Below are 14308 nucleotides of genomic sequence, written 5' to 3' on the forward strand. Positions count from 1 at the left end.
AAAGTTTGTCCCACTAAATAGTTAATTCCAGAGAAGGCCTGTTTTAGTCACCTCTGTCCCCATCACCTAGCGCCACGTCCAGCTCACATTAGGTGCTCATGAAATGTCTCTGAACCCACGTGTGGACCCCCGTGGTCCCCAGTGTCCTTGGGCTGATGAACAGGGAGTCCTTTTTTTGGGTGGGGGGGCCTCACCAGTGGCACATGGAAGTTCCCAGGCTGGTGGTCGAACCATGCTTCAGCTGCCAGCCTATTTCACAGCCACTGCAACTTGGGATCTAGCCCCTACGCCGAAGCTCACAGCAGCACGGGGTCCTTAACTCACCGAACTAGGCCAGGGATTGAACCCACATCCTCACAGACACTATGTCATGTTCTTAACCTACTGAGCCACAACGGGAACTCCGAACAGGGAGCCCTTTCTTCCCCATTGCTCGACTGTGGCCTGGCCCCTGGTGAGACGTTTTGTGAACACCTCCTGGGCTTCCTCTGTGACACACATTCCCTTGGCCAGAGTGACCACATGGAAGAGAGCTCACGGGGAAGCTGTGTGGGTCAGGAGCCTTGAGCTTCACAGGGAAAGCCCAAGAAGTGAGTTGTGCAGTGACTCACAGACAGGTTACACGTCAGGCTGATTTGACCCTTTGGAGTCATTCTTCAGAGACCAGACTCATGTTCCCTTTTCCTCTTGACTCAGAGGGTCGCCTCCTGTTGGTCTCATAAGGCTGTTGGTCTTGTAAGGCTGTGCCCCCGACAGTCACCACCAGCACGTCCCATAGCCGCTTCAGCCTCAGCCAGGGTCTAATGCTTCCTGGGGGCTGTGCCCCCGGTTCCCTGAGCCAGGAACCTTCCAGACCATTATGGAAACCTGAGCCACTGAGGGACACTGAGAAAAATCTCCTCCCTCTGCCTTTCGTGGAAGGTTCCCTGCACAGCGAGGACTCCCTGTGGCTTTTGGATGATCGGAGCAGCATTTGCCAATGGGACCTTTCTTCCTTTTGTAGCAGAGAAATGTTTTTCTTGCCCTGTGCTGCCCCGTTCACTCTGAGAGTCCTCTGGGGCCTTGTGGTCGAGGAGGAGGAAGAAGGTTCTGGCTCCCAGCATGCCAGCAGAACTCTTGGCTTCGAATGGGATCAGGAAATCCTTTTGAACGCCAAAAATACACAAGGCTTCTGTCCATCAACAGCTCTCCATTGTAACCAGGGAGGAGCCAGTAAATGTTTAATTATGTGCCAGGCACTGTGCTAAATGTGGAGGTGATTCCAGAGGAGGTGCGACCCAGTTCATAGCCACAGACAGTTCAGCATGTAATCGCCAGAGAGGTAAGGGGTCACAGCACACACGCAAGGTAATTCACAGTGACCAGGGTGGTGGTAAATACCGCCGTGTGACGGCTGTACATTTTATAGACGTTCTAAGTTGGCAAGACCATGTTTAGATACACCGGTCAGGGAAGATACTTTTGAAAAATGCAGCAGACTTGTTTAAACAGTGCAACAAAAGGTAGTTCCTGTTGTGGTTCAGCAGGTTAAGTTCCAGGCTAGTATCCATGAGGATGCAGGTTCAATCCCTGGCCTCACTCAGTGGGTTAAAGGATCCAGCGTAGCTGTGGCTGTGGCGTAGGCTGGCAGCTGTAGCTCTTGAGTAGATCCCTAGCATGGGAGCTTTCATATGCCACACTTGTGGCTCTAAAAAGCAAAAACAAAAACCCCCAAAAACCAAAATAGAATTGAAACTAGAGAGCAACTCTGTAGTAATGGAGGGTTGTATTATGAAACTAATTTTTGGAGGTTTTTTTGGCTGCGTCCATGGCATGTGGAAGTTCCCTGGCCAGGAATCAAACCCAAGACACAGCAGTGATCTGAGCCACTGCAGTGACAAGGCCAGATCCTTAACCCACTGCACCTCAAGGGAACTCCATCATGAACTTCGCTCAGGTGGTGAGTAAATGTGGATATTTAGAAGGTTAATTGGAGTTCCTGATGTGGCGCAGTGAATCCGACTAGGAACCATGGGGTTGTGGGTTCGATCCCTGGCCTTGCTCAGTGGGTTAAGGATCTGGTGTTGCCGTGAGCTGTGGTGTAGGTTGCAGACGAAGCTCTGATCCCGAGTTGCTGTGGCTCTGGTGTAGGCCTGCGGCTACAGCTCCAATTAGACCCCTAGCCTGGGAACCTCCATATGCCGCGGGACCAGTCCAAGAAAAATGGCAAAAAGACCAAAAAAAAAAAAAAAAAAAAGTTTAAATGTATTTTATTGGTTGTGGTAAAAAATTTGTGGAACATACTGCGGTAGTCAAGCTGTGGCTTGTGCTTGCTTCTGGTTGGAAGGAGACATGAAATGGACTGTGAGGTCTGGATTGCCAGAGGCTGGAGATGAGAATACACAGGGGTGTTAGGAAAACAATAAGAAGATGAATTGGCCCGTGACGTGGAGGGTGGGGTAGGGAAAATGAGGTTGGACAGTAGATTGGGATCAGCTTACGTGTCTGACCAGGAGTTCTGAATTTTATTCTGTGGGTGTTTGGGAGCAGAGGATACATCACAACTTTAGGTTAGGAGCTTAATCTGGCAGCAGAGTGGAAGCAGGTTGGAGAAGGGACAGGCGGATTGGAGAGAGCTGTTGCCGAATTTACCTAAGAGTGGTGCACGGAGCTCGTGGCAGGCATGGTGGCCAAGAGTGAGGGGGCAGGGACACACAGATGGATGTCACCAAGGGAAGTCTGCATGTTGGCATCTCTAGTGAATGACGGGCAGCCTCGAAAAGGGATACAAAGCGAAAGAGAGTGGGATTCTGGCTTTGCATTTATTTAAAAGGTGTCAGTAAGTCTTTGAAGTGAAAATGATCAAAAGAAAGTTGGATACATTGAAGATTGGAGTTTGGGACATCCAGCCCCTAAATGCAGACTCAAGAGATCTTTGATTTTCAGGTGAACAGGAGCAAATGTAATCTCTTTAATAACCTCCTCTTCCTTGCTGATGGAAGCAGAGGCCTCCTCTGTCCTCCCCCAGGATGTCTCGGTGCTGTTCGCTTGGCTGTGTCTTCACATCCTGAGGTCACTGGAGGGCCAGTCGGGCGGCCTCTAAACCTCCCTCGCCGCTTACAGCACTTGTCACCTTTCTTCAGCCAAGTGGTGGATTCTGGCTATATTCTTTTGGATTGGTTGTTCTGATTGTACTTTTCAGAACCATCTTTGAGGGCACTTATTAAGCGTCCTGACTGTCTGGCTTTGTGTGTGTGGCAGGGTGTGGGGAGAGGGAGAGAGAGAGGGAGGAGAGGAAGAGTTTCTGGCCATAGTGATTGTATTGCCAACTAGAAAGAAAGATCACTGAAAGGGTAAAAAATATCCCTCTACATCTGAGAAGTCTTTAGCCAACAGCACTTCTGGATTTTGCCATTTGAATTGAACGAGATAACATTATTGTGAGGACTGTAAGATTTAGACATTACGAGTCACAAGAATTTCTAAGTTGCATTATTTTATTTTTATTTCCTTATTTACTTTTTGGCTGCCCCCCCCGACAATGTGGCAGTTCCTGGGCCAGGAATCAAACCATCACCAGAGCAGTGACAGCACGGGATCCATAACCCACTGAGCCACCAGGGACCTCCAAGTTGCATTATTTTAGTACTTAGTGATTTTTTTTTTCAGCTAGTACTTTGAAAAATTTGAATTTGTTTATTGTGTATGTGATAACTGTGTTAATCCGAGAATTAGAAATCTCTCATTCCTCAGGTGTGCCAGGTGTTAGCTTGTTTCTTACAGAGTGAGCTGCTCTGGAGGAGTCATGTATGGGGCTGCTTCTCAGGCTTCCCTGGAGAGGCTCCACAGAAATGCATATCTACCCACTTTCTAGTAGATGAAGGGGATGAAATAAGAGTTGAAAATGAAGGCTCCGTGTCATTGGGGGTTTTTCTCCAGCGCTGCTCGGTGGAGAGCCCATGCATGAGGCGAGACAGGATCACCGCTGATGTGGTTGAGAACAACACGCCACGCTCTCCACCCTCCCAGAAATGGTTGATGGAATCTGAGGCTTGGCCGACCCGGGCCAGCCCGTGTCCATTGTACGGTTACATGCCTTTGTTTGCTTTCTTTGGAGGTGCCAAACCATGCTGCCTTTCATTTTATTTAACTAGTTTCAACCTCCATGTGTACCGACTCCTGACCCCAGAGGAATTGTGACCAGGTCTGAGTGTTTTTAAATGGTTAGAGAATAGAGTTGCCTCAATCAGTCACTTCAGACCAAAGCACAAAATAATTATTCTTGTGAGCGATTAAAATACTTCCAAAGTACACATTTCAACATTTGTATTTTTAATATTAGGCTCGTCTCCTTGGTGCTGTAGCAGAGCGCAGGTTTTATTTTCTAATGGAGGGAATTGTTCTCTACAGGTGCAGGAATATTCCACTGAAGTCCTTCACATACGTTCTAGGATAAATAAGCGAATCTGTAATACATGCTTAGGTCACAAAAAGGGGTCTTTGTTTTACAAAAGGATTCAACTACATGGGACTATATTTAGAAACTAAATCATTTTCGCAGTTTATATAGTTTCTTAATGTACAGAAATTAAATTTGCATAAGATGGTTTAGAAAAAAGTCTTGCATAAAGTAGAGCTCTGTGTCAGTAGACTTGTGTTCATAGCCATGGGATCCTTCGCAGTAGGGGAGGGGTGGCCTTGAAGCCCCCTCCAGTTTGGGCAGCTCTGTCAGCTGACCAAGTCTTAGGACTCACTGCCAACTTGAACTGAAGCATAGATGGATCAGCCCTTGGTTCTTCCTTCAGGGAATTGCTTTCAAAGTGACAGAGCTAACCTTTCTCTCTGCTTTGACTAAAAGGATAGGAATACATCTTTAGAATGGAGATCTTAAAGTTAACATCATTAATCTGTAATACAATGCTACTTTTGTTGATTATGTAAGTATTCTTTCCTTCTTTTTTTGGTCTTTTTAGGGCTGCATCTACTGCATATGGAGGTTCCCAGGCTAGGGGTTCAATCAGAGCTGTAGCCACTGGCCTACACCACAGCCACAGCAATGCCAGATCCCAGCTGTGTCTGCCACCTACACCACAGCTTATGGCAACACCGCATCCTGAACCCACTGAGCAAGGCCAGGGATCAAACCCACAATCTCATAGTTCCTAGTCGGATTCGTTTCCGCTGCGCCATGACGGGAACTCCAGATTACGTAAATGTTCTCTCATTTTAAGAAACAACACTGTGGTTAATAACTGATTGCAAGGATCAGAGGGAAGAAAAAAGTGACTAATTGGAATTGTTTAGTGCTATTATCATATGGTTTTTTTGCTTTTTGTTTTTTTTGTCTTTTTAGGGCTGCACCCAAGGCATATGGAGGTTCCCAGGCTAGGGGTCAAATTGGAGCTGCAGCTGCTGGCTTGCACTGCCCCTTGCAGCAATGCCAGATCCTTAATGTGCTGAGCCACAATGGGAACTCCATGTTATATGTATTTTATTTAACCTGGCAGATTTTTTTCCCTCTGAGAATGGATCGGTGGTTCACACTGACTTTTATAGAAAGTTATATTTATGATTGGAATTGTGGACCGAAGGGGGTACCCTTAAGGGAAGAGGTGTTTCTTGGTTGAATTAGAATAAAGCGATGGACAAATTATCAATGCCTTTAAGCTACACCAAATGTTTTCTCTGTCCAAAGTAACATGTATGTTTTTGTTCATAAACATTCACTCTTCTGGTGGATTTGTGGAAGACTAACAGAAATACGGATTTTAACACCGCAATTTGTCCGCTTGTTCATCCAGCTCTGTAGAGGCCAGCAATGTCTGCCTATGTGTCTTCCTTCTTCTTAAAAACTAATGCCTAGCACAAGGGGCCAGGGTGGGCATGGCGTTCCAGATTCAGGTCTGTCTTAGGGAAGCACATATGGGCTGTCTGGCGTTCTGTTTCCTCCACTCCTAGATGATTAGCCACATTAAATCTAGGGACAGGAGAAACCTGGCAATACTGGATGGTGAGTCAAGTCCTTGAACAGCTTTAAAAGATATCTTAAAAAACAAAAAGCACGTCAGTTTTTCAGTGCAGCATTCACAGTAAACCAAGGGGCTGATAAAGAGCTGAGGTTGCGTCTTCTGGCAGTGGGGTCTGACGTGGGATCCGGGGACAGCAGCATGAGGACAAGGGCAGACAGGACTCTTTATGCTCCACCTGTCAGCTGTTTGCAACAGCAAGTTTACGTAGCTGGATGGAACTCCTCTTCTCGGGTGGATCTAGTTTGTAAGAGGAAGAGGGACATTTTAGGCATATTTCAGAACTGATTTGCAGAGGAGGTCACAGAGAGCTTCTTAGGGGTGCGGGTAAATCAGGCAGTCTCATCTGTTATTAATTAATGAAATGAAACTGGGGGCACTAGAGTCCACCGATGAATGAAAGGTCAGCGAATGGAAAAAACTGTCAATAAAGGAGGGTGTCGGCAGAGTGGAACATTGTCCGAGAGAAAGATCAGGGAAAATGTGCTCTTTGGCCGAGGGGGTGTCTTTTGGAAGTGACAAGGAGTGTGGGTTTGGGACATTTCAAGCCAGACGGAGCACTAAATGGATCCTCTGATTTCAACGAAATCTGTTAAATACTTTCAGGCTGTTTGGGTTTGTGCTAGAGATTAATTGAAAAAAAAATTGGTTAAAAAAAAAAGAGGTTTCTGTTTGTTTTATAATGTGTTTTACAACGTGTTATTGCTGTTTTGTTTGCTTTGGGGGGTTGTTTTGAGGCTGAATAGTGGGTTGCTTTCTCTTAGGGTTTTTACTTTTTTTTTTTTTTTTTCCCCTCTGTCTTAGAATGTTCTAGAGCCGTGCTTACATTTTACTCTTTAGGACCACCAAAGTTGGACTTTGAACAGCCCAGGCTAGCAGGCTTTCAGTTTCCGGTTGTTAGAGAGTCTCGTCCCTCTGAGCATAGTTCAGTGGGGGATAGGCTGAAAGTCCTCGAGAGGCAGCGTCAGCCTCACCACTGATTTGCAAACTCAGGGATCATGAAGGGCCCGGGACCGTGTTCCTCTCTCCAGTAGTTCATCCATCAGCTTCGTTTCTGGTCTCATGTGAAATGCACTTACAGAGCTCTGCTATCTCTGGTCAGGCCAGCTCTCTTTGCTTTTTCTCTCCTTCATTGAAGCTTTGGCACCATGTGGCTTTGAGAAAGAAAGACTCTTCTGTCCGTTTGGGAGAGGCCCATGGCCATTCTGAGCCTGGTAAAATAAGGCTGAACTGAGGGCAGGACCCTAGAGGTGTCAGCAGGGATGTCCCCACATCCTAGAGAGCGTTGCAATTAATTCTGTGGTATGTAGAGACATGGTTTTAGCACAGCGATTGAGATTGCTGGGCTCCCGTCTCAGCTCTGCCAATTGCCACCCTGTGTCTTTCTGAACCTCTCTTTCCTCATCTGTAAAATGGGCGTAATCAAGGCACCACCTCTTCGGGCCGTTGTAAAGACTGAATGAATACTCTTACAGTGCTTAGAGCGATGCTTGTCCCATAGGAAATGTTCAGTATCTCTGTGATTACTTACATTATTTATATAAATGATGACCTACAAGTTCAAAATGGAGTTCAAGTTTGAGTTTCCTCGGATTATCTAGTTTCTCTGTTCTCTGAGAACATTTCCTGGACTCTCTATTTTATTGGATTTAAATGAAAGACCACCCGATGGACTGTTTTGGAGCCAGAATAGGAAAAAATATGAAGACAGTTCTTCAGAGAAATACCAGAACCACCAAAGGTAGTAGAAGTTAAAATTTAAACACATCTGATTAAATTATAATCAAAATAGTGGCTGTCAGTTACCTTGTTAGGTAGATGTAAGGTCGTCAAAGAATGTTGAGACTCTAACGTTATTATTACAAGAACTACTTTGGGGAAAACAACTCGTCTTAAATAACCGCATTATGCAATGAAAAGACTGGCAAGGGCAAAATATTAATACAAACAAAATCATAAATCCTAAACAGTAATAGGTGTATACAAATGCCAATATTAGCTCACTCCTGTTTTGAGATTGTCTCTGGGTTACACTTTAAAAGGTATAGAGATTCTAACTTCATTTCAGGAGTTGCAATGGCCCCAGCATAGCACTTCCTTAAGTGTGAGTTCCCCCGGCTATTAATAGATTGGGGGGTGGGTGGGAGGGGAAATTCCATGGTCAACTAAGTTTAGGAACCTTGAATTAAATGAAAGTAAACCAGTTTCCTTAGAGATACTTTTCAGAGCTTTTAATATGCTCATGTGTGCTTCAAGTCTCCCAGGGAGGTGTGATATGTAGCCTTTCTCTTACTTTTTGGACCACTATCTCCTGTCAACTTCCTGCCGGATGCGGGATGCTGGCTCTGGAGCACACAGGGAAATGGAGCCTTAGGGGCACTGCTTCTTGCACTTTGTCTCACGTGTATTCTACGGAGGGGTAGCTGCAGATCGGGATGGAGGAAGGCCTGCAGACGAGGCTGGGAACTGCATCACTGTGCTTTCAGCATAATCCTGTCCTATTGAGGGGTTGCCCTGTGCGGGCACAGAGCACTGGGGCATGTGAACTAATTCCGTCCCCTGACAGCTCTGTGAGATGGGTGTGATCCCTCTTCCCCTTCCACAGACAGGAAACTAACAGCCAGAGGGCGTAAGTGACTTGGGAAATGGGACACGGAGACCATGGTAAAGGCAGGACAGAACTCCAGTACAGGGCCTGTGCTCCCTCTCCCTCGTGGGGGATGTGTGTGTGTGTGTGTATGTATGTGTGCACACGCACACCTGTGCACAGGGCAGGCTGGTGGTGAGAGAACAGTGTGAAGGTGTGAAATGATGACGACTTTCGTGTGGCTGGAGGGCATGTTGGGAAATGGCAGGAAGTGAAACCATAGCGCTGTTGGGGGTACAGATCCCCAGGGCCGCCTCTTACACCTCAAGAACTTTAGTTAGCTGACCGCTCCTGAGTAGAGACAGCAGAAACACCCGGAGGTTAGGGCGGCACACCTACATTCTGCAGGGAGCGTGTGGTTGTCCTGCTCACCCAGCTTGCGGACTGGGGACCCCATGCTGAGCAGACAGTGGACGCCGGAGTCCAGAGGATCATGCTGGAGTGGCACATAGCACATAACACAGCGGATAATAAGGGGTGCCACCCCCCCCACCCCTGCCCTGCATCCACTCCTCGCACTTTCTTTTTTTTCTTTTAATGCCACACCCACAGTATATGGAAGTTCCTGGGCCAGGACTCAAACCCTGGCCTCCACAGCCACCTGAGCCAGTGTAGTTGGAGTCTTAACTCACTGCACCTCAGTGGGAACTCCTCCCTGCACTTCTGCAGGCTTTGAGGGCGTATTTTATATGCATCTGAAAGTGGGGGGAAAGGCTAATAGAATGTAGCTCAAAGAAATGGAGTAAAAATTTCATGAGATTTTAAAGTCTTATTTAAGGCCTGATGAAGAGGTAAAAATTGGGCCGTTCTGCTGCTCTGTCTTCTTAAATTAACTTTTTTTGTTGTTTTCAACCTTTTTTTCTTTTTTCTTTTTCTTTTTTTGCTTTTTAGGGCTGCACCTGCGCCATATAGGAGTTCCCAGGTTAGGGGTCAAATGAGAGCTACAGCTTCCACCTGTGCCACAGCTCATGGCAGCACCGGATCCTTAACCCACTGAGCGAGGCCAGGGATCGAACCCACAACCTTGTGGTTCCTAGTCGGATTCGTTTCCACTGTGCCACGACAGAAACGCCTGTTTGTTTAACTTGCTAGTGAATTATTTATTTCCATTGAGTTACCCATAATATTATAGTCTCAGTAATATGATGAAAATAATTCCAGAGAAAATACTTTTAATGTTAAAATTTGTTTTTTAATTTAATAGTATTAAATATTAATATAAAATATACACATATTCCCTACCAAGAAAGAAATTCCCTGATGGCCTAGTGGTTAAGGATCTCATGTTGTCACTGCTGTGGTGTGGGTTCAATCCCTGGCCCAGGAACTTCCACAGGCCATGGGTGTGGCAAACACACACACACACACACACACACACACTCCCTGTAATTCAAATCTCTGGTTCCTGAGTTTGGGCGTAGTGAGCAGTGAGGGTCTGGACAGCAAGGGATTTATCAGAAAGTATTTCAGAATGTATGTAGTTCCTGGGTTTGGATTCGGGTAGCAAGGAGTATTTAGGTTGGAAAACCCAGTGAAGGCCATACTCATTTTTTTTTTTTTTTCTTTTCCCAAAGTAGGTAAGAGTGTCTCCTTAGTCCACAGATTTCTCTTCATTAAAAGGTAGCGAGATCATGACCTAATGAAGGTTGTAGAGTCGGTCTTTATAAGGACAGGACTAGAAAAATCTGAATTCCGCTGAGCCTGGGAATCTTGCGCAAGGCTTCCCTGAGCAATTAGGGTCTGCCAGCCCTGGCTTCCAATGCTCAGCGAATGAACAGGAAACCCCGAATTGGGGTAGTTATGTGACCCTTAATACAAAGGACATTGGTAAGAGTAGGGGGGTACGTGGTGTCTTTGCAATGAAACAGCTCCTGTCCTGGGAAGACTTGAAGTTCATTCTAAGAGGGGAGCTCCCACTGCGGTCAACAGGATCGGCAGTGTCTTGGGAGCGCTGGGACACAGGTTCAATTCCTGGCTTGGTACAGTGGGTTAAGGATCTGGCATTGCAGCAGCTGCAGCTGAGGTGACAGTTACAGCCCAGATCAGATCTCTGGCCTGGGAACTCCGTGTGCCACGAGGTGGCTCAAAAAAAAGAAAGAAAAAAAGAAGTTCATCCTAGATCATTTAACTTGATCAATTTTATTCTGAAGAAATAACTTCTTGCCTCCATTCGCAATTTTTTATATCCCCATTTTGCTTTTGTCTTGGCTTGGTTATTTGCTATTTACTTTCAATCCTCTTTAAGTTAACACACAAAAGCATCGCTATGGGGGATGGGGAGCAGGGAGAAAATGTAGGCCCCACGGAGGTGAAGGCACTTTAAGTGCCCCTCGTGGCCCTGCGGGCCAGGACTGGGTGCTGGAGCACACACCAGCCGGAGGCAGTCAGCAGTGTTGACAGGGCTCTCTGTGTAGTGGGATCCACTTGCATCTGTGGGATTTGATGTTTCTTTGCAGACAGTTTTATTTGCGCGGTCAGCAGGCTGCTTTTATCTCTGTGCACGGCCTAACTGTACGATGTCTGTCCCTAGGTGGCTTTGCCGAGTTCTCCCGCTGTTTCCCTGGCCTCTGTGAAGGAAAATCCGCTCTAGTCCCCACCTGCATTTCTCAGCCTTGCTTGCCTGTTGCCAACATTGGGCCAACCCGAATTCTGCCCAATCTCTATCTTGGCTGCCAGCACGACGTCCTCAACAAGGTGGGTGCTTTGAAAATCTCCTTCATCGCAGGGTTTCTTGTCAGCAGCGGGAGAAGCACTGGTCACTGGCGGGCTGTCCTTTGGACACACCCGCTCCCTGTTCTTGGAGTGACTCCCCACCAGCAGCCACATCCTCCCCAGTGCTGACCGCTGTGAAGTTCTAATCACATAGGAAACTGAAGTTGTCGTCACTTGTGCTGTTCCTCAAAGGTCCAAGAGACCTGCAACAGGACAGGGTCTTCCAGAAGCTGAGCTCTGTTGTATATAGCAGTTGGGCACACTCAGGAAGGCTAATACTTCCTAAATTATTTCACACTTAGAAATGAATTTATTGGGAGTTCCCATGTAGCTCAGCAAGTTAAGGATCCACTGCCGTTACTACAGTGGCTCAGGTTGCTGCTGTGGTGCAGATTCAGTCTCTTACTCGGGAACGTCCACATGCCATGGGTATGGCCAAAAAAACAACAACAACAAAGAAAGAAATTATTTACTCCAGCAACTAGAAAGAGACTCAGATTGGCTTGGATTGAGGAAGATCTGATGACTTTTTTTTTGCCTTTTTGCCATTTCTTGGGCCGCCTCCGCGGCATATGGAGGTTCCCAGGCTAGGAGTTGAATCGGAGCTGTAGCCACCGGCCTACACCACAGCCACAGCAATGCGGGATCCTTAACCCACTGAGCAAGGCCAGGGATCGAACCCACAACCACATGGTTCCTAGTCGGATTTGTTAACCACTGAGCCACGACGGGAACTCCAAGAGCTGATGACTTAGGCTGGAGGGAAGACGATGGTGAGGACTAGCACTGAGACAATGGCCTGCAGGTACCCCACTGAGGCTCTTTGGAGCAGTTTGGTGGAGGAAGAAGAGGGAAGAGCAAGGATCCTTGATGGAAAAGACGTGAGCCACACGGGACAAGGTGCGCTTGACAGAGGCGCCCGTGTTGATTGAGTGAGACTGTTGTGTACAATGGTTCACACACAACAGCAGTAGGCCTAAGATCTGACTGTGCAGCTGATGTGCTCTTAACCATGGGCGCTAGAAAACAGTGCTCTCACTGCCTGGAAAGTGCTTTTCTCTAAAACCTCTTATTTACATCACCTCTAATTGAAAAAGCAATCAGAGGTCTTAATTCACCTGCTGGCAATTTACAAGTGCTGCTTTCCTCTACGAAGAGTGGTATCTTAACAGTTTCTCCTTGAGTCACAGAAAGAATTGAGCTGATTATAAAATAAGCGTCCAGGTGGACTTGCTTTAGCATGCGGAAAGAGAAAAACACCCTGCCAGTTGGGCTGCAGCGAGGCGTTCTTTTTTGTGGTTGTTGTTCTCAAAACTCCAGCCTCGTCACAGTTTTGCTGGGACACTTGTTGATATGCCTGCTCTTACTGTGAGGAATTTGAAATTTGATAGTTTATGCTTTTACTGAGCCTTTTTGTTGGGGTCGAGATGTCTTTGAGCAAGTGGTTATTATTAATTCTCTTGCAGAGATAAGCAAACCATGTCACAGAAAGCAAAATTAATGTCCTAAAGTCATATGCATCCCTGGGGCAAAGCTGGAGATGCTTTATTTAATCCTCAGTCAGAAAGTAAAGTAAAATGAAATAAAATGCCTATTTAAGGATCCGGTTCAGAATTACCTCCAGTAAAACTTAAGCAGTCAGTTGGCAGGTGATTTTCCAAATAATTTGTTACAGATCACTTTTGTTACTTTGGACATTAAATGAAATGGTTACATTCATTTTGCTACATACCTTTTCCAGATTTAACAAATGTCAAAGGGCAGGAGGGTGGTTTTCTATTTTTAATTAGCTTCTGAATGTATGTATGCTAAACAGGATACGCACATAGATGCCTTGAGAGGAAATGGTTGTAGGGGGAGAATGGGTCTGTGGAAGCTCACAGGGAAACAGCTTGAACAAGGAGTTTTTCTGGAACACTGTGAGAAAGCTGCTTTAGAATCTACCTACGTGCAGATGAAGGGGTGGTGGTCAGTAAGAATGCTTTCCAAGTGGCGAGTAGAAATTTCTGTGTATAAATCCTCTAGAGTCATTGTTTTGGGTTTTTATTTTTATTTTTTTGGCCTTGCCCATGGCATGCAGAAGTTCCTGGGCCTGGGATGGAACCCAAGCCACAGCAGTGACAATACTGAATCCTTAATCACTAGGCCAATAGGGAACTCCTAAATTCGTGGTTGAGAAGAATCTTAGTGCTGGAGGGGATCTTACAGAGCATTCAGTCAGCCTCTTTCATTCAATAGAGAAGAAATTGTCATTCCAGAAGTTCCCGTTGTGGCACAGCAGAAATGAATCCAACTATTATCCATGGGGATGCGGGTTCGATCCCCGGCCTCACTCAGTGGGTTAAGGATTCGGCATTGCTGTGGTGTAGGCCAGCAGCTGCAGCTCCAGTTCACCCCCTGGCCTGGGAACCTCCATAGGCCACAGGTGAGGCCCTGAAAAAACATCATCATTCCAGAAATTTTAAATGAATTCTACAACATCACCCTGCTGATGAGTTTTGGAATGAGACTTGCCTCTCTTTCACAGAGGACAGACTCATGTTCCTGCTCCACATTCTTTCTGGTCTAAACTTTCCAGGAGAAATAATAGGCTCTCTTCTTCTGGAAGATCTCCAAAGATGAAGATTATATCACCTTTCCTAATACTAAATTCTTTTTTAGTTAAACTTAGAAGCTGAAGTCTTTAAGAGCAACAACCACAAGACCACTAGTTTTATTAGTCATCTGCTTTCTTTATTTTAAATGTTAAAAGCATGTCACCGAAATTTTCTTATGGAGTTACCATTTAAAATGCTAGGCTCTTTATGTTACTGCCTTTAACCTTCATAATAGGATTTGGAGGTAGGATTTGAGTTATGTCACTTACTTAGCCAAGATTTTGTGGCTAGAAAGCCATCGACTTCAAAGCTGGTCAGGGGCAGAGATCATTCTCAAACCCAAGTAG

General features: G+C 46.1%; 1 protein-coding gene across 4 annotated transcripts in view; it reads left to right on the forward strand.

Annotated features, from left to right (window-relative positions):
• Positions 1 to 14308, forward strand: part of DUSP16 (dual specificity phosphatase 16) — a 91938-nt gene that overhangs the window by 54327 nt on the left and 23303 nt on the right. For all 4 annotated transcript variants that reach the window (XM_021092338.1, XM_021092340.1, XM_021092339.1 and 1 more), the window contains one exon: positions 11183 to 11346. In XM_021092338.1, coding sequence (XP_020947997.1) covers positions 11183 to 11346 — 164 coding nt within the window. The remainder of the gene's footprint in view (positions 1 to 11182; positions 11347 to 14308) is intronic.

The sequence above is a fragment of the Sus scrofa genome, chromosome 5, assembly GCF_000003025.6.
Source record: "Sus scrofa isolate TJ Tabasco breed Duroc chromosome 5, Sscrofa11.1, whole genome shotgun sequence".
NCBI lineage: Eukaryota > Metazoa > Chordata > Mammalia > Artiodactyla > Suidae > Sus > Sus scrofa.